Here is a 21537-nt window from a genome sequence, read left to right on the forward strand (position 1 = left end):
TGTCGACATATTCTAAGTCAGAACTGTCCAGAGTAGTGATGCTGGACGGGCGGGCAGGTGTGGGCAGCGATCGGTTGAAGAGCATGCATTTAGTTTTACTTGCATTTAAGAGCAGTTGGAGGCCACGGAAGGAGAGTTTTTTGGCATTGAAGCTCGTCTGGAGGTTAGTTAAAACTTAACACAGTGTCCAAAGAAGGGCTAGAAGTATACAGAATGGTGTCGTCTGCATAGAGGTGGATCAGAGAATCACCCGCAGCAAGAGCGACATCATTGATGTATACAGAGAAGAGAGTCAGCCCAAGAATTGAACCCTGTGGCACCCCCACTGAACTCTATCAGAGAAGTAGTTGGTGAACCAGGCGAGGCAGTCATTTGAGAAAGCAAGGCTGTTGAGTCTGCCGATAAGAATGTGGTGAATGACAGAGTTGAAAGCCTTGGCCAGGTCGATGAATACGGCTGCACAGTAATCTCGTATCGATGGCGGTTATGACATCATTTAAGACCTTTAGCGTGTCTGAGGTGCACCCATGACCAGCTCTGAAGCCATATTGCATAGCGGAGAAGGCACGGTGGGAATCGAAATGGTCGGTAATCTGTTTGTTAACTTGGCTTTCGAAGACCTTAGAAAGGCAGGGTAGGATAGATATGTCTATAGCAGGTTGGGTCTAGAGTGTCTCCCCCTTTGAAGAGGGGGATGATCGCGGCAGCTTTCCAATCTTTGGGACTCTCAGACAATTTTTAAAGAGAGGTTGAACAGGCTGGTAATAGGGGTTGCAACAATTTCGGCAGATAATTTTAGAAAGAGAGAGTCCAGATTGTCTAGCCCAGCTGATTTGTAGGGGTCCAGATTTTTCAGCTCTTTCAAAACATCAGCTATCTGGATTTGGGTGAAGGAGAAATGGAGGAGGCTTGGGCGAGTTGCTGTGGGGGGTGCAGGGCAGTTGACCAGGGTAGGGGTAGCCAGGTGGAAAGCATGGCCAGCCGTAGAAAAATGCTTATTGAAATTCTCATTTATAGTGGATTTATCGGAGGTGACAGAGTTTCCTAGCCTCAATGCAGTGGGCAGCTGGGATTAGGTGCTCTTATTCTCCATGGACTTTACAGTGTCCCAGAACTTTTTTGAGTTTGTGCTACAGGATGAACATTTCTGGTTGAAAAAGCTAGCCTTAGCTTTCCTAACTGCCTGTGTATATTGGTTCCTAACTTCCCTGAAAAGTTGCATATCACGGGGGCTATTCGATGCTAATGCAGTACGCCACAGGATGTTTTTGTGCTGGTCAATGGTAGTCAGGTCTGGAGTGAAACAAGGGCTATATCTGTTCCTGGTTCTACATTTTTTGAATGGGGCATGATTATTTAAGACGGTGAGGAAGGCGCTTTTGAAGAATAACCAGGAATCCTCTACTGATCGGAATGAGGTCAATATCCTTCCAGGATACCCGGGCCAAGTTGATTAGAAAGGCATGCTCGCTGAATTTTTTAATGAAGCGTTTGACAGTGATGAGGGGTGGTCGTTTGACCGCAGACCCATTACAGATGCAGGCAATGAGGCAGTGATCGCTGAGATCTTGGTTGAAAACAGCAGAGGTGTATTTGGAGGGCAAGTTGGTTAGGATGAAATCTATGAGGGTGCCCGTGTTTACGGATTTAGGGTTGTACCTGGTAGGTTCATTGATAATTTGATTGAGATTGAGGGCATCAAGCTTAGATTGTAGGATGGCCGGGGTGTTAAGCATGTCCCAGTTTAGGTCACCTAGCAGCACGAGCTCTGAAGATAGATGGGGGAAATCAATTCACATATGGTGTCCAGGGCACAGCTGGGGACAGAGGGTGGTCTATAGCAAAGCGGCAACGGTGAGAGACTTGTTTTTGGAAAGGTGGATTTTTAAAAGTAGACGCAAAAATTTTGGGTACAGACCTGGATAGTAAGACAGAACTCTGCAGGCTATCTCTGCAGTAGATTGCAACTCCGCCCCCTTTGGCAATTCTATCTTGTCGGAAAATGTTATAGTTAGGGATGGAAATGATGCTACAAGCTTGGCACACCTGTATTTGGAGAGTAACAAAATGTGGAAAATGTCACGGGTCTGAATACTTTCCGAATTCACTGTAACAGTATGTTCAAAGAGAGGGCAGCAGTAGAGCCGTTTCTCCTTTTAAAATGTTTTTGAAAGTTGAGGGAATCCCATTAAAAAAATAGATTGCCAGAATCCCCTCCTTTTATTGGAAACGGCTTGTTTTCTTTTGAAGTTATTCTTCTGGTTATTTCATACCTCCTCCCACACACCTCGGCCACAGTGTAAGAACTCCTCCACACTTCCTTTAACGTGTGTGTGTGTGTGTGTGTGTGTGTGTGTGTGTGTGTGTGTGTGTGTGTGTGTGTGTGTGTGTGTGTGTGTGTGTGTGTGTGTGTGTGTGTGTGTAAGTTTGTACTGAGGTTTCTCACACCTCTGTTTGTGTGGTACCATGTTCTTTATCCATGTCTCAGATTACCCCTCATGGTGCATACCGTGTCAGCATGGTCTGATCTGATCATCAGGTATCTCTTGCCTGAATGGATGGGAGGAAATGAAAAGGGGTGGGGGTGAACAGAGGAGAGGAGGAGGTCCCACCCTTGACACAATTCTTTAGTAGTTAGGGATTTGTTTTGGTTTGGGGGTGTGAGATCTTGGGTATGTGTGCTTACAGCTGAGACCTGGGTGCAGAGACTGCTGTTGGTACCCACCTGGCTGGGGTATGGCTGTATGCAGCACCCAAACGTTGTGTCTTTGGAATGTTTTATTGCTGGAGCAACACTGAAAATCTACATGACTCAAATTCTACCAAGCAGAAGAATCATTCCACTAAATAAGCTACACTTCTTCAGCCCACAGAGAGAATTACTCACTTCACTGATTATTCCAGATAAGGGTGGAACCAGTATATTAGGTAGGTCACAGTCTTTTCACGCCACGTCTATACAAAGTCATTTTCGTAGCAGGTTAGGAGAGCATTTTTCCTAACCTTAACCTCAGTCTCCTAACCTGCAACATTAATTATTCTAACCTGCTGCGTAAGTTCTCCTAACCTGCTACTAAAAAGTTTAGTCCAGCATCATGTCAGGCTATATCACCACCTGATACGGCAACTGCATCGCCCACAACCACAGGGCTCTCCAGAGGGTGGAGCAGTCAGCACAACGCATCACCAGGGGCAAACTACCTGCCCTCCAGGACACCTACAGCACCCGATGTCACAGGAAGGCCAAAAGAATCATCAAGGACAACAACCACCCGAGCGACTGCCTGTTTATCCCGCTATCATCCAGAAGGCGAGGTGCATCAAAGCGGGGACAGAGAGACTGTTAAATAGTCATCACTAGCACAGAGAGGCTGCTGCCTACATACACAGACCTGAAATCATTGGCCACTTTAATGAATGGAACTCTAGTCACTTTAATCATGTTTACATATCCTGCATTACTCATCTCATATGTATATACTGTATTCTATACTATTCTACTGTATCTTAGTGTATGACACTCTGACATTGTTCTTCCATATATTTATACATTCTTAATTCCCGTAATTTACTTAGATGTGTGTGTATTAGGTATTTGTTGTTAAATTGTTAGATATTACTTGTTAGATATTGCTGCACTGACGGAACTAGAAGCACAAGCATTTTGCTACACCCGCAATAACATCTGTTAAATACGTGTGTGTGACCAATAAAATGTGATTTGACTTGAAAAGTCACTTCGGTATCAAAGTGGCGTGAAAAGAGTGTTTCTCTATATTAGTAGGATATGTTGAGGCCGCGCATGCATTTCTCTTTGACATCAGGACAGGAAATCAGGAAACCCCAGGACATTCCCAGGGACATACATGTGTCCCTGCAACACCACTGGCTCAAAAAACATTCTCCATTCTGAATCGCCCTTCATCAGGGACACCATGGATACAGTGTTCCATTTCTCACTAATGTTGTTGTGTTCTCGAATAACCATTGCAGTTCGAACTACTGCGTTCAGACTATTGTAGAGTTTAGGTGACATATAATTATAAGGAAGTGAGAGTCTCAATTGTCTGTGACATTAACTGACCCCCACCCCCTCAGCACACACAACAATGATGTGTATAAACCTTAGGTGACTGACGGGGTGCTGTATTGAAGCCAGCAGGCAGCCATCTTGGTACTCCTCCTCAGTTGTAAAAACAAAAAAGCTGGTTTTGGAAGCTATGGAAAGTCATTTATTAATGTCTACATTCGTTTTTGACATTTATTCGATTTCAGGCACTTTAATGCATACCTTTAAATTATATGTGAGCTAAAAATAAAAAGTTTATCTTTTTTATTAATAATGTTACTGTCCCCACTACAACAATAAAATATCCTTAAATACTTGTTATTTTGGCCTTGAAACATTTAATTTAAATACTGTGGAATTCCATTCATTTATTTGGAGGACTATTTCTACTAGGGAGGACCAATATGGCCGACCGGTGGCTTCAAACACTCTCAATGGCCAATACATAGCTTCTGTAATCTAGGGTTTATATATATCATTGACACACACACACACACACACACACACACACACACACACACACACACACACACACACACACACACACACACACACACACACACACACACACACACACACAACTACGAACAAACACTGCTGTGGTGAGGGACCAAATCCTGATAACATGACTCACGTTGCCATAGTAGTAAAGGTTATTAATCTACAAAAGCGAAACGACTTCCCCTGTCCACACCCTCCAGCATGCTTTGGAATGAAGAACTGCATGCGTGTGCTGAGAATACTTCACACACCAATCTCTCCGACTTCACACTCAATTACGGCTGTTAAGAAAGGCAAAGCATGGACGTGGTAAGAATGCCTTTTTTCACCATTGTAGGCTTTATAAGCTGTTACAAATATGTGCAGCTCTTCCAGACTGGCTTGGATGTACTAGTGTTGTTGTAGCCTTACTTAGAGAATACAACACTGGTTAAGGTGAAGCATATTAATTAAACAATGCAATAGAATAGATGGTATTCAGTTTTGCTTACTGAGACAGACAACTGTAAATCATATCATTAAATGAATGGAGGCTGTTGGTGTTTCGGGGTTATTAACCTAAGCAATAGCTGTAGAGATTTGATTCATTCTCTTGGGTTGATAGTAGTATCTGGAGAGATATAGATTACAGACAAAGGTGACAGAAAATTACAAGTATTGGCAAAAGATCTGATCTGATTGGCCAAAAGACCAGTTATTGGCACAATTGGGCTTCCTGTGTAAACACAGCCATATTTTCATATGATATATTTTAAATAAACGTTTATCATCATCTCTGTCAAAGTGGTTTAAATAAAAATAATATTGTTGCATGGACAGTGCATCATATATTTTTAGCAATTGCTTATTTGCAAACATTGTCAATCACGTAGATAAGTCAAACATTTACACACAGTGGATTCCACCTAGATATGGTCAGATTACTCTTAAATTCTAACCTCTTGTGTTTTGATAAAGGCTGTATCAGATTCGGCCGTGATCGGGAGTCCCATAGGGCGGCGCACAATTGGTCCAACGTTGCCCGGGTTTGGCCAGGGTAGGCCGTTATTGTAAATAATAATTTGTTTATACCTGATTTGCCTAGTTAAATAAAAATACGACTTTTGATAATAAGTCCATGGATTTCAGTTTCTGTTGACTGCGATATGAGTAGCACACTGAATATGAACTTGAACTTCCCCTTAGCACGTTTCTAGTGCTACTCCTTTCTGACTCACTCTTACTGCAACATAATAAAAGGAGCTGTGTCAGAATGGCTATAGGTGTGAGACTACTGTCTGCAACATGCTCAGTGGACCATGAATGTAAACACGTGTATGCTTATGTTATGCGCCAATCTACCACGGCCAAGGGCTGTTCTTAAGCACAACGCAACGCGGAGTTCCTGGATACAGCCCTTAGCCGTGGTATATTGGCCAACTACCACAAACCCCCGAGGTGACTTATTGCTGTTATGAACTGGTTACCAATGTAATTAGAGCAGTACAAATACATGTATTGTCATACCGTGATAAACCACGGCTTTCAGCCAATCAGCATTCAGGGCTCGAAACCACCTAGCAATATATTTAGTTTTCTGCACTTGTATTTACACAGTTGTACTATTGATGATACTGTAACCTGTATTAATGAAACTCATCCTACAAGCTGATACCATAACAATGGGGCTCTATATTTCTGGAGATTCCCCTTGGCTTATTAATTAGAAACTTATCTGACAAGCTACGTAGTTCCCTCAGTCTGTCCCCGCACATATCCCTCCTCTGGCCTGTCATATTCCATCGATGCAATAGTTGTATGTCTTTATTCTCAAGTAGTTAACGCATAATAAAATCCTTACTTGCAAGAGAATGTTTTAAAGACACACAACTGAGTAATGGAATTGTTTGACTGATTTTCTTCAGATTGACACTAAGTCAGTCAAACCCACAACTCTGAGCATCGATCCTTAACCACCTATCCCTGAGATGAATCATTAACCATAACCACAAATATCTTGAGGCACTAGTACAGCACCAACCCGTTCTATTCATTCTATTTCTATGCATTTAATCCTATCTCATAGCTGAAATCCACATGGATCACTTTTGAAAAACTGGGCTCTGAGCATAGGCCTACCCACACATTAGCATTATGTGCTTATTGCCTACTTGTAGCCCAAAGAGAACAATGCGTTTCCTGAAGTAACCCCCTTGTCTTGGGATTTCCCTTAGGGTTTTCTTGACTGAATATTAGAAAACAATTAACCACGGAGACAGAATTTCTCCCAATGCCCATTCATTTTGTTTTTATGATAAATATAGAATGAAGATTTTTCTTAATACCGTCTTTTTTAAATCTCCATATTATCTGAGGATTAATAAGAAAACTCTGCATTATTGCTGAACGTGTTCATCATGATATAAATCTGATCGTATGAAAGCTGATCATTGGTTGTGAGTGCTGCTGTTTGATCTAATGTGTGTGTGTGTGTGTGTGTCACGTCCTGACCAGCAGAGGGAGCAATTGTATTAGTTTTGGTCAGGACGTGGCAGAGATTTTGTGTTACGTGTGAGTTGGTTGTTGGACTCCCAATTGAAGGCAGGTGTGTTGAGTTGCCTTTGATTGGGAGTCCTATATAGTAATGTGTGTTTTTCTTTGGGGTTGTGGGTAGTTGTTTTTGCACTGCGTTTTGTGTGCCTGCAAAACTGTTCCTGTTGTGTTTATAGTTTTTTTCCCTGTGGATGCTTTACTCGTGTTTATTAAAAATATGAGTATCCACATTCCCGCTGTGCCTTGGTCCATTCCTGACGACAGACCTTACAGTGTGTGTGTTTTCTACAGGTCTATGGGATGTGTGTGCGATGGCTACTTCGGTAAGGTGCGCTCACTTATTATACTGAGTGATCATTATTAATATGGCGGGATTGTGCACTGAGCTATATTTATATCTCTAAATCTTGGTTACTTGCATAGAATTTCATTTACATACATCGTTATTGCTATCCACTATGTAGAGTCAGGATTCTTCACACCTTTGTTTACATTGGTGTGTGTGTGTGTGGTGATGGTATCTGATAGAGAGCATGCTGCTGTGGGACTCCAATTAAATGGAAATCATTTCTGTTCTTTGAGTGCTATAGCTTTCCAGGTACAGTATACCTTCCTGAAAGCTGGAGTCTCATACTTAGAGGATTTTGTGGCAATAATTAAAGGACAGTAATATTCATGGGAATAGGAAATAAGTATAAGAAATATCCTATTAAATGACTAATATGTAATTATACAATAGGAATGCTACTGTAATACTAACAGTGATCTCACCTAACAGAACTCGGCTGATTGTACTGTTATGGTTTCCAACAGGTGTGTCCTCTTCCTGGTATCGCTGCCGTTTCTTCGAAGTAAAGGTAAGTGGCGAGCCAAGTGAAATAAACATGACATCATAACAAACAAGCCATTACCTGCCATGACTTTATCTTTTCAGACCTTTACTGTTGAAGATGTGTGGCTGAGTTTGTGTGTGCCGGCCTTCATGTGTGTCTACATGTACACTGAGTGCACAAAACATTAGGAACACCTGTTCTTTCCATGACATAGACTGACCAGGAGAATCCGGGTGAAAGCTATGTCCCTTATTGATGTCACTTGTTAAATCCACCAATCAGTGTAGATGAAGGGGAGGAGCCAGGTTAAAGAAGGATTTTTTAAGCCTTGAGGCAATTGAGACATGGATAGTGTATGTGTGGCATTCAGAGGGTGAATGGGGAAGACAAAATATTTAAGTGCCTTTGAACGGTGGTATGGTAGTAGGTGCCAGTTTTTGTCAAGAACTGCAACGCTCCTGGGATTTTCGTGCTCAACAATTTCCAGTGTGTATCAAGAATGGTCCACCACCCAAAGGACATCCAGTCTACCTGACACAACTGTGGGAAGCATTGGAGTTAACATGGGCCAGCATCCCTGTGGAATGCTTCGACACTTTGTAGAGTTCATGCCCCGACGAATTGAGGCTGTTCTGATGGCAACTCAATATTAGGAAGGTGTCCTTAATGTTTTGTACACTCATTGTATGTGTGTATTTGTGTATGTTGTCTCTATGAGATTTGATTTGTAGTAAGAGTATCTGAACCATGATGTATTCTATTCAGTAGAAGGGAATCTACCAGATGGATGAGAGAAAAGGGCAAAAGTGTCAGCTAGATTGGGAAGTGAAACTGAAATACAGAAGTCACCAAAAAAGACCCTGCCTAATGTCTACCCTCACACCCACACAACACCACAACCTAACTCTCTGGCATATCCCTCCCTTGACCTCTCTCCCTCTCTCTCAGATGTCACCATGGTGATAGGAGAGGTGGGCGGGGCTGTGACTATCCCCTGTGCCTCAGACCCCTGGGAGAACCATCTGGTCTTCATGTATGTACAGAGACCTGGTTCCAATGGAAATGATTCCCAGTTCATTAATGGCTACCATTCGAATAAGCCCTTAGACCCTAAGGAGTACACTAACCGTACGTATGTAGACCACATACAGCGAACAATGAAGCTGTGGAATATATTGCTGTCAGATGAGGGGCTGTATGAGTGTCACATTCAATACCAAACCAAGCAGAAACAGGAGAACATCCGGCTCAATGTGACAGGTAACATTACCTCAGTTCAAACTCTCTTTCCATGTTTGTTTAATTCATTTTTCTATTTTATTCTCCCACATGTGAAACATGGCATTCTGGATGAAAGAGAACATATTTTTTGTGCTGTCAGATATGTGCTTGTAAAAGCCCAAACCATAGATACTTTCACTAAAAATAAAATACAAAAAGAAAGCTGTCGCTTAGACAGGCTTTCTCAGCTCTGAGAGAGAGAGTGTTTCTTTGCCCTTTGTGTTTTCAGGAAGTAAAACTAAGATAACATAAAATCCCTTCTTATTGGTCCATAACAGCATTGTCTCTTTTCTTTCCACTCTCCTCCCTCTTTATCTCTATCTCTCCCCCTCTACAGCCAACTACAGCATCCCCATTGTAACGGTGGCCTGTGACAATGGCAGTTGCTTGGTTTCGTGTTCCTCCGACAGTGGTTACCCTCGTAGGGACATTGAGTGGAGCACAAACCCTCCTCTGAACCAGAGCCACTGGAGAGAAATTAACAGCAATGATGGGGAAAGAGACCCGGTCTCTATGCTGTACTCTGTCGTCCGTTCCATATCCGTCAACTGCTCCTCCGGACTCCGGCTGAACCTCAGCTGTGCTGTAGGGGGTGCCCTCTCACAGGAACACACTGTCTGTGAGTACTGAGACAGTGTGTCTCTATCACTTTGTCCTTATGGAAAACTCCACAAAAACATAAACTATCTCAAATACAGAAGTCATCCCCTTATGATGCATTTTGCATCACATAATGTACGATGCAAAATGCATCATACGGGGATGACGTCTGTGTTTTGAAAGTTACATAACTTGGGAACTTGATTGCTGACAAGCAAAACATTTTGGGACTACAGTATGTCAATCAAATGTATTTATAAAGCCCTTTTTACATCAGCCGATATCACAAAGTGCTGTACAGAAACCCAGCCTAAAATCCCAAACAGCAAGCAATGCAGATGTAGAAGCACAGTGGCTACGAAAAACTCCCTAGAATGGCCGGAACCTAGGAAGAAACCTAGAGAGGAACCAGGCTGTGAGGGGTGGCCAGTCCTCTTCTGGCTGTGCCGGGTGGAGATTATAACAGAAAATGGCCAAGATATTCAAACGTTCATAGATGACCATCAGGGTCAGATGATAATAATAATCACAGTGGTTGTGGAGGCTGCAACAGGTCAGCACCTCAGGAGTAAATGAAAAGGAGTAAATCATTCAGAGATAGAGACAGCAGGTGTGGCATAGAGGGAGTCCAAAACAACAGGTCCGGGACAAGGTAGCACGCCCAGTGAACAGCCCTGACCTGTTCACTGGAAGTGCTACCATGTCCCGGACCTGCTGTTTTCCATAACCGCAGGCAGAACAGTTGAAACTGGAGCAACAGCATGACCAGGTGGACTGGGGACAGCAAGGAGTCATCAAGCCAGGTAGTCCTGAGTCATGGTCCTAGGGCTCAGGTCCAGAGAGAAAAGAGAGAGAGGAGGAGAAAGAGAGAAAAGGGGAGAGAGAATTAGAGGGAGCATACTTAAATTAACACAGGACACCGGATAAGACAGGAGAAACACTCCAACTATAACAGACTGACCCTTGCCCGCCGACAAATAAACTTTTACAGCATAAATAATGGAGACACTGTGGCCCTGTCCGACGGTACCCCTGGACAGGGCAAAACAGGCAGGATACAACCCCACCCACTTTGCCAAAGCACAGCCCCCACACCACTAGAGGGATATCTTCAATCAGGCCGGGTATAGCCCACAAAGATCTCCTCCACGGCGTCAACCCGGACAGGAAGATCACGGCAGTGACTCAACCCACTCAAGTGACGCACCCCTCCTAGGGACAGCATGGAAGAGTACCAGTAAGCCAGTGACTCAGCCCCCGTAATAGGGTTAGAGGCAGAGAATCCCAGTGGAGAGAGGGGAACCAGCCAGGCAGAGACAGCATTGGCGGTTCATCGCTCCAGTGCCTTTCCGTTCACCTTCACACCCCTGGGCCAGACTACACTCAATCATAGGACCTACAGAAGAGATGAGTCTTCAATAAAGACTTAAAGGTCGAGACGGAGTCTGCGTCTCTCACATGGATAGGCAGACCATTCCATAAAAATTGAGCTTTATAAGAGAAAGTCCTGCCTCCAGCTGTTTGCTTATATTCTAGGGACAGTAAAGAGGCCTGCGTCTTGTGACTGTAGCGTACGTGTAGGTATGTACGGCAGGACCAAATCGGAAAGATGGATAGGATCAAGCCAATGTAATGCTTTGTAGGTTAGCAGTAACACCTTGACATCAGCCCTAGCCTTAACACGAAGCCAGTGTAGAGATTCTAGCATTGGAGTAATATGATCACATTTTTGGGTTCTAGTCAAGATTCTAGCAGCTGTGTTTAGCACTAACTGAAGTTTATTTAGTGCTTTATCCAGGTAGCTGGAAAGTAGAGCATTACAGTAGTCTAATCTAGAAGTGACAAAAGCATGGATACATTTTTCTGCATAATTTTTGGACAGGGTTTCAGATTTTTGCAATGTTACGAAGATGGAAAAAAGCTGTCCTTGAAATATTTTTGATATGTTCATCAAAAGAGAGATCAGGGTCCAGAGTAACGCTGAGGTCCTTCACAGTTTTATTTGAGATGCCTGTACAATATCAAGATTAATTGTCAGATCTAACAGAAGATCTCTTTGTTTCTTGGAACCTAGAACTAGCATCTCTGTTTTGTCCGAGTATGAAAGTAAAACATTTGCCTTTTAGTGAGTTTGGTACACATCCGGTAGATAGGGAGGCATTTATTATGTTCAACATAGGAGGGCCAAGCACAGGAAGCAGCTCTTTCAGTAGATTAGTTGGAATAGGGTCCAATATGCAGCTTGAAGTTTTAGAGGCCAAGACTATTTTCATCAATGGGTCAAGAGATATAGTATTAAAAAACTTGAGTGTCTCCCTTGATCCTAGGTCCTGGCAGTGTTGTGCAGACTGAGAACAACTGAGCTTTGGAGAAATATGCAGATCTAAAGAGGAGTTTTGCTTTCTAATGATCATGATATTTTTGTCAAAGAAGTTCATGAATTGATCACTGCTTAAGTGAAAGCCATCCGCTCTTGGGTAATGCTGCTTTTAGTTAGCTTGGTGACAGTATACATAGTTTCTTTTGGATTGTTCTTATTCTCCTCAGTTAAGTTGGAAAAATAGGATGTTCAAGCAGCAGTGAGGGCTCTGATACTGCACGGTACTGTCTTTCCAAGCTAGTCGGAAGACTTCCTGTTTGGTGTAGTGCCATTTCCATTCCAATTTTCTGGAAGCTTTCTTCAGGGCTCGGGTATTTTCTGTATACCAGGGAGCTAGTTTCTTATGAAAAATGTTATTTGATTTTAGGGGTGTGACTGCATCTAGGGTATTACGCAAGGTTAAAATGAGTTCCTCAGTTGGGTGGATTGCCGATTTTTGTACTCTGACATTCTTGGGTAGGTGGAGGGAGTCTGGAAGGGCATCTAGGAATCTCTGGGTTGTCCGAGAATTTATAGCACGGCTTTTGATGATCCTTGGTTGAGGTCTAAGCAGATTATTTGTTGCAATTGCGAACGTAATAAAATGGTGGTCCAATAGTCCAGGATTACGAGGAAAAACATTAAGATCCCAAATATTTATTCATTCCACGGGACAAAACTAGGTCCAGAGTATTACTGTGGCAGTGAGTAGGTCTGGAGAAATGTTGGACAAAACCCATTGCGTTGATTATGGCTCCAAAAGCCTTTTGGAGTGGGTCTGTGAACTTTTCCATGTGAATATTAAAGTCACCAAAAATGTGAATATTATTTGCCATGACTACAAGGTCGCGATAGGAATTCAAGGAACTCGGTGAGGAACGCTGCATACGGCCTAGGAAGCCTGTAAACAGTAGATATAAAAAGTGATTGAGTTGGCAGCATAGATTTCATGACTAGAAGCTCAAAATATGAAAACGTAGTCATTTATTTTTTTGTAAATTGAAATTTGCTATCGGAAATGTTAGCAACACCTCCTTTGTGGGATGCGCGGGGGATATGGTCACTAGTGTAACCAGGAGGAGAGGCCTCATTTAAGACAGTAAATTCATCAGGCTTAAGCCATGTTTCAGTCAGGCCAATCACATCAAGATTATTATCAGTGATTAGTTCATTGACTATAACTGCCTTGTGAGGGATCTAACATTAAGAAGCCCTATTTTGAGATGTGAGAACACAATCCCTTTCAATAATGACAGGAATGGAGGTCTTTATTCCAGTGAGATTGCTAAGGCGAACACCGCCATGTTAAGTTTTGCCCAACCTAGATCGAGGCACAGACACGGTCTCAATGGGGATAGCTGAGCTGACTACAGTAACTATGCTAGTGGCAGACTCCACTAAGTTGGCAGTGTGGCTAACAGCCTGGTGCCTGGCCTGCACAATATTTCATTGTGGAGCTAGAGGAGTTAGAGTCCTGTCTATGTTCATAGATAAGATGAGAACACCCCTCCAGCTAGGATGGAGTCCGTCACTCCTCAGCAGGCCAGGCTTGGGCTTGCTTGTGGGAGAGTCCCAGAAAGAGGGCCAATTATCTACAAATTCTATCTTTTGGGAGGGGCAGAAAACAGATTTCAACCAGCGATTGAGTTGTGAGACTCTGATGTAGAGCTTATCACTCACTGGGAGGGGGCCAAAGACAATTCCTAAATGCCAACACATCTTTCTAGCTAATTGACACGCTGAAGCTATGTTGCGCTTGGTGACCTCTGACTGTTTCATCCTAACATTTTTGGTGCCGACGTGGATAACAATATCCCTATACTCTCTACTCTCGCCAGTTTTAGCCTTAGCATAATCTTCAGATTAGCCTTCACGTCGGTAGCCCTGCCCCCTGGTACACAGTGTATGATCACTGTGTACCAGTCTAATACTGCGGGTAATGGAGTCGCCAATGACTAGGGTTTTCAATTTGTCAGAGCTAATGGCGGGAGGCTTCGGCGTCTCAGACCCCGTAATGGGTGGAGGAGAGACCAGAGAAGACTCGGACTCTGACTCCGACTCGTTGCTGGTTGAAAGTCTCTGTCGGCTGAATGAGCGACACCGGTTGAGCATTCCTACAGCATTTCCTTCCAGAAGCCATGAGAAAATCGTGGGGCTGTGGGGACTGTGCGAGGGGATTTATACTACGATCTGTACTTATTGGTGGCACAGACGCTGTTTTATCCTTTCCTACACTTAAATGACCCTTGCCTAACGATTGCGTCTGAAGCTGGGCTGGCAGCACAGCTATCCTCGCCATAAGGCGATCGTTCTCCTGTATATTATGAGTACAACGACTGCAATTAGAAGGCATAATGTTAATGTTACTACTTAGCTTCGGCTGGTGGAGGTCGTGTAGAAACATGTCCGGGGTGAAAAACTTGAATGAAAAATTAGAGCGAGGGGAAAAATATAAAACGGTAATTAAAAAGTAAAAACCATAAAGTTGGCAGGTAGCAAAGAAACGTTAGCAACAAACCGCACAACAGCATGTAAACAAGTCCACAAGTTATATCAACAATGGACTAATGAAACAAATACCAAAAGATCGTTTTGGATGTGGATTTCCTTGAAATGTGTAACTTTATAAATTTATGTCAAGCAATTTAAAATGAAAACCAACATGTTATTCTCTTCATCTACTATAGGCTGGCCTCAGACAGTCTCTCCTGATGTTTATGTGACCTCTGCCGTTGTGGCTGGTACTATTGCTCTGCTGTGTTTCCTGCTGACTGGGCTGTTTGTCTTCAAGGAAAGGAAGGCTCGGACAGCCAGAGTTGATCAAGGTAACTCACCTACAATAGTGTAAAAACACAGTATTGGCCCTTGGAAATGTGACCGATAAAATAGAAATACCTGCTATACATCATCACATTGCTCTTTTTTTTATCTGAGAAATGTATTCTGAATGTAAACCAATCAGGGTTTACAGTAGGCCTGGGCAGAGCACTATTACAGCAACCACGTTCGTTGTTAATAATCTTGTCAGTGCTTTAGACACTAAAATCAAATGTGCTGCTTTGTTTGTGGACCTGTCAAAAGATGTTGATACTGTTGTTCTTGCCATTTTATTAAATAAGTTGTCCTCAATAGGCCTGAGCTCTGATGCCTGTTCATGGTTTCATGATTATCTTAGTGACAGAACTTAGTGACAGAACTCAGGCCAACGTGATTGATGGGGTTAAATCTGATTTTCTTGAAGCGCTTAAAGGTTTACAACAGCGATTGATTTTGGGACCTGTTCTCTTTAGTATTTACATAAACACCATTGGTCAATCTGTTAAACATTAAACTACATCTATATTTATTTAACAAGGCAAGTCAGTTAAGAACAAATTCTTATTTTCAATTTTTCAGATTTGCACCTTGTCGGCTTGTGGATTAAATCTTGCAACTTTTCAGTTACTAGTCCAACGCTCTAACCACTAGGCTATGCTGCCGCCCCGGAAGTATACGGATCTATGCGGATGATAGTATTATGTATGCTACTTCCCTGACTGGCTGTGTCAACTAGAATCAGATTTTAGAGCTACGCAGGAATCCATTGCTGATTTAAAACTTGTGCTTAATACGGGCAAAACAAAATAAAGTATGGTTCTCCAACCAAACGGATTCCAGCATATAAATACATAGGAACTTTATTTATATGGATTTGACATTTAAAAAACATATAGATGAGCTGTAAAACAAGATTTAAAGTTACCTTTTTCTACAGAAACAGATTGTGCCTTTTCTCTAAGCAGATTATTCAGTCTATATTTTTATCTGTTCTTGATAATAGTGATATTATTTATCAAAGTACAGCTGCTACTACTCTTAAACCTTTGGATGCCATCTACCACAGTGCCCTTCGTTTTGTTACAGGTGGCAGTTTTGATATTCATCACTGCATCCTGTATCAAAAGGTTGGCTGGACTTTGCTAAAGACCCGTAGATCTCTACATTACTCCGTTTTGTTTACAAGGCCTGACTTCATAAACTTCCGTCTTATCTAAATTTGCTGTTCGAGTATAGATAGCTGAGTTGCCTAATCTGCTCACAGGATTGGTTAACTCTTGAGCTTCCTAAGGTCTCCACCGAGCTAGGTAAATCTGCTTTTAGTTTTGATTAACCATATTTCTGGAAAAAAATTCAAAATACATTTCATCTTGATGTTCTGGTACAGTTTGGACAACTTAAAGTATTGATTGGGGACTTATTTGTGAAAGAATTTAACTGTTTCTCTGGGTGATTTGTGATGTTTTATCTGTGCTTCCCATGACTGTGTTTGTGTATATATATATATATATATATATAATATATATATATACATATATACATATATACATATATACATATATACAGTACCAGTCAAAGGTTTGGACACACCTACTCATTCAAGGGCTTTTCTTTATTTTTACTATCAAAACTATGAAATAACACATATGGAATCATGTAATACCCCAAAAAGTGTTAAACAAATCAAAATATATTTTAGATTCTTAAAAGTAGCCACCCTTCGCCTATGACAGCTTTGCACACTCTTGGCATTCTCTCAACCAGCTTCACCTGAAATGCTTTTCCAACAGTTTTGAAGGAGTTTCCACATATGTATGCTGAGCGCTAGTTGGCTGCTTTTCCTTAAATCTGCGGTCCAACTCATCCCAAACCATCTCAATTGGGTTGAGGTCGGGTGATTGTGGAGGCCAGGTCATCTGATCCAACACTCCATCACTCTCCTTCTTGGTCAAATAGCCCTTACACAGCCTGGAGGTGTGTTGGGTCATTGTCCAGTTGAAAACAAAATGATAGTCCCACTAAGCGCAAACCAGTTGAGACGACACATTGCCTCAGAATGCTGTAGCAGCCATGCTGGTTAAGTGTGCCTTGAATTCTAAATAAATCACAGACAGTGTCACCAGCAAAGCACCCCCACTATCACACCTCCTCCTCCATGCTTCACGGTGGGAACCACACATGCAGAGATCATCCGTTCACCTACTCTTCATCTCACAAAAACACAGTAGTTGGAACCAAAAATCGCAAATATGGACTCTTCAGACCAATTGACAGATTTACACCAGTCTAATGTCCATTGCTCGTGTTTCTTGGCCCAAGCAAGTCTCTTCTTCTTATTGGTGTCCTTTAGTAGTGGTTTCTTTGCAGCAATTCAACCATGAAGGCCTGATTCACGCAGTCTCCTCTGAACAGTTGATGTTGATGTGTCTGTTACTTGAACTCTATGAAGCATTTATCTGGCTGCTATTTTTGAGGCTGGTAACTCTAACGAACTTATCCTCTGCAGCAGAGGTAACTCTGGGTCTTCCTTTTCTGTGGTGGTCCTCATGAGAGCCAGTTTCACCATAGCGGTTGATGGTTTTTACGACTGAACTTGAATAAACTTTCAAAAGTTCTTGAAATGTTCCAGATTGGCTGACCTTCATGTCTTGAAGTAATGATGGACTGTCATTTATCTTTGCTTATTTGAGCTGTTCTTGCCATAATATAGACTTGGTATTTTACAAAATACAGCTGTAGTCTGTATAACACCCCTACCTTGTCACAACACAACTGATTGGCTCAAACGCATTAAGAAGGAAAGAAATTACACAAATTAACATTTAACAAGGCACACCTGTTAAATGAAATGCATTCCAGGTGACTACTTCATGAAGCCGGTTGAGAGAATGCCAAGAGTGTGCAAAGCTGTTATCAAAGCAAAGGGTGGCTATTTGAAGAATCTGAAATCTCAAATACATTTTGATTTGTTTAACACTTTTTTGTTTACTACATGATTCCATAAGTGTTATTTCATAGTTTTGATGTCTTCACTAATATTCTACAATGTATTTATTTTATGAAGAAAAACCCTTGAATGAGTATGTGTTTTAAAACTTTTGACCAGTTGTGTGTGTGTGTGTGTATATATATATATATATATATTATATATATATAATTAGTTTAGGTATAATGTGTATATTCAGGGTGTGTATGTAAAAGAGACCTGGTTCTCAATATGTCTTCCCTGTTAAAATAAAGGTAATATCAAAAATACAACATGTATAAATACATTATGTGTTTCCAGATGGGGAGGAAGCAGCAAGGCCAGCCGAGTGAGTATGTTTCACTCAAACTCAGACAAAGACAAGATCAAAAACTTGACTTTGGTGTATATAACCTCTGCAGCTGACCTGGACAAAATGTTTGTTTTGTTAAAATCTACTTTTTCATTCCTCTTCTCTTTCTTCCTACTTCACAGAAGAGCACAGCTCACCTGTAGGAACCCAGATTCTTAATGGAACTTGGAGTCTGTAACGTTGTACATTTGGAACACAGAATATGGACGGTTATTTTATTGATATGATATCTATAAATCTGAAGTGCTGCCTTCTGTTGGGACCAGGGGAAGGGATCACTGAGGTGACCTAAATATTGCCTGGACTTGTCGTCGTTGAAATTGAGGTTAACTTTCCTCTCCACGCTGGAGGACAGGCTGGACATGAGAGGTGTTTTCATGATGTTGATGAAGACTGGGAGTTGTATAAATATTTAACCAGTATGTTCAAATGACTGAGTTCCAATGAAGAACTAGACATGCAATGACTGTCCTCAATGTGTGCACTATTGTAAGGCATGGCGTTATCCAGGGAAATGTGTATAATTCAACATACATGTGGATTAAGACTAATAACCTGCACTTAAACAGAGTGTACACTTATCTAACGTGCACTTATCAGGGGTTGACTGTATTCAACTGACTCATGTGCAATTGTAAACTGTGTAACTGTGAAGCTATCTGTGTATTAACCACAGCTTACGCAGTACAGACATGGCCACGACTTGGGGCCTGGTTCCTCTCTAGGTTTTTCCTAGGTTCCTGCCTTCTGGGGAGTTTTTCATTATCTGCCTCTGTATTGCTTGCTGTTTTTGCTAATGTTAAAAGGGCTTTGTGAAGTACATTTGAGCTGATGAACTGGGGAAGTGAATGTGTCCGTCAGGAGAAGATTTTATATTCCAGTTTCTATACCTGCATCTACCAGTAAGACTGAGTCCACCCCACATGTTACTGCCAGTATGAACTGGTTTTAAGGAACTACATAACATTTGCTGGTTGTTCAGTGAGACAGCAAAAGACGGATGATGAATAAAACATTTTTTACTGATTATTTCTGGATAAAACAAAATGGTGAATCTTTGATATGTATGCTACATATTTATATGACATGTTAAGTTGTTCTCATGTAAAATAATCTTGAAGGCTACATAATATTTGTATCCTATTTTTCATCAGTTATGAATAAGTTATTTGTGTTAAATTATGTCTTTCGACTTTATACTAGTGCATATTGTATTTTCTCTGCTTCGATATAATTAAAGTGATAAAGCTGTTAACAAATATTTTTGAATTTTCTAAATCGTTTCCATTTTCTAAATCAGTTACATAACTTTTGGTTTACCCAAACTCAGTAACGTATTCTGATTACTTTCAGTTACATTTGGATTACTTTTCCCTTAAGAGGCATTAGAACACAGGTGTCAAACTCATTCCACACAGGGCAGAGTGTCTGTGGGTTTTTGCTCCTCCCTTGTACAGTACTTGATTGATGAATTAAGGTCACTAATTAGTAAGGAACCCCACACCTGGTTGTATAGGTCTTAATTGAAAGGTAAAAAAACTCAAACCTGCAGACACTAGGTGTTACATCTGCTCCTGCCACACCCTCTACTGCTCATCCTGTGTCTCATTGACCTGCCTCCACTCCCCCAGTGCTCTATCCCTCTGTGTGTGTGGGCAGAGACAGGTGTGCTGGAGTCAGAGCAGATCCCTACCAGCTGCAACCTGTTCCATAATCAAGAGCTCTACAAATACTCAGCCCTGCCACTTCCACACTGTCAGATTGTAATCACTGCTCACTCAGTCTGTTTCTAGCTGTTTAGGTCCTGTTGTGCCTGTTTTCCCTTGCCTGACGCTGGTTTCCTCTCTGCTACAGTTCTGCCTGATCTGACTCTGGTTCCTATCTCCAGTCCCACGTCACGTCATCCTGCTACTCTGTCCTGGATTCTCCACTCTACTGCTCCCTTGGATTCCACCTCCGGACCTGCTTACCCTGTTCCAACCCCTCTCAGCCTCCGCACCTGGTTTCCTGCAACCTGCCCAAGCTTCACCTGGCCTGCACTCCATCTTCCCCCTGTATGTTAATAAATACCTTGGTTACTTCATCCCAATCTCCTCGTCTGAGTCTGCTCTTGGGTTCCCCTGTTCCACTCCGCGTAACACTAGGCACTCTATGGAATGAGTTTGACACTCTTCCAATAGAAGGCAAAAAGGATCCATTAAACGCATTTGGTATGTCATCATAGGGGTCTCTGACTTATGGTCAGACTCGATCAGGTGGAACAAACTTACACTGCGCCACTTTTCAATGTTGAATTGAATGTCATCGAGAACACAAAGGTATCAATGTATTTTTTCGCAAACATCCTTTCTAGTTTTTCAAAAGAATCTAATCTGATTACACAACATTTTAGCTGGTAACGTATCTGATTACCGTCTGTTTTCTGTAGTCAGATTACATGTAACTAATTACATGTAATCAGTTACTCCCAACCCTTGTTATTGGTATAACTCCCCAACACCAAATTGCAGTATCAGTGTTCACCAGCAGATATCAGTCTCACCACAGATTTATGCTGAGCCACTCTACTGACTGAAGAGACCATTATTATTATTGGTAAATCCGCTATCACCAAGAAACCAGTCTTATCCATGCTTAGGATGTTTTACTGTATGTGTAGATCCACTGTGTTCGATGCCATTTCTTCCACATTTGTCTCTACTGCAATCAGCTTGCCTGATTGCCTCTGAGAGGATTTAAGAGATAAGGGGAAGATGGGAGAGGAGAGGAAGGAGAAGAGAACAAAATGTACTGCCTCCAATCAGCAGATATAGTTTCCATGTGTATTGGGACAAGAGAGCTGTCTGGTCTGCATACTCTGACACCACTTATTGTTTACACAAACCTTGAGACCAGAGCCAACTCACACAGTAGGGAGAAACCACATCTCCATAACTCTTTTTTTTCTCTCTCGCTCCCACCCCCTTCTCTCATCTCCCTCTATCTTTACCCTACTCCTACATTAAACAGCAGAATTACGCCAACCTGCTTAGACTTTAGAAATGTAACTCCCTCCCTCCGTACCCTCCCTCCTGCCCTCCCTCTCTCCTTCCTCTACCTCCTGCCTGCCTGCCCTTCCTCTCCCTCCTTCCCTCCTTCCTGCCCTCCCTCCTTCCTCTCCCTCCCTCCTTGGTCTAACCAGAACAAAAGAAATAGAGACAGAGTGCC

General features: G+C 42.1%; 1 protein-coding gene across 1 annotated transcript; it reads left to right on the forward strand.

Moving 5' to 3' along the window:
* The first annotated feature begins 4651 nt into the window (after positions 1-4651).
* LOC106581370 (T-lymphocyte activation antigen CD86) lies at positions 4652-19589 on the forward strand. The gene is made up of 8 exons (XM_014163387.3): positions 4652-4879; positions 7394-7425; positions 7916-7959; positions 8884-9195; positions 9554-9835; positions 14863-15000; positions 18279-18306; positions 18453-19589. The coding sequence occupies exons 1-8, from the start codon at positions 4871-4873 to the stop codon at positions 18487-18489; spliced, it is 882 nt and encodes a 293-aa protein (XP_014018862.1). The 5' UTR covers positions 4652-4870; the 3' UTR covers positions 18490-19589.
* The last annotated feature ends 1948 nt before the right edge of the window (positions 19590-21537 follow it).

This window comes from Salmo salar, chromosome 20 (genome assembly GCF_965601325.2).
Source record: "Salmo salar chromosome 20, fSalSal1, whole genome shotgun sequence".
In the NCBI taxonomy this organism is placed as follows: domain Eukaryota; kingdom Metazoa; phylum Chordata; class Actinopteri; order Salmoniformes; family Salmonidae; genus Salmo; species Salmo salar.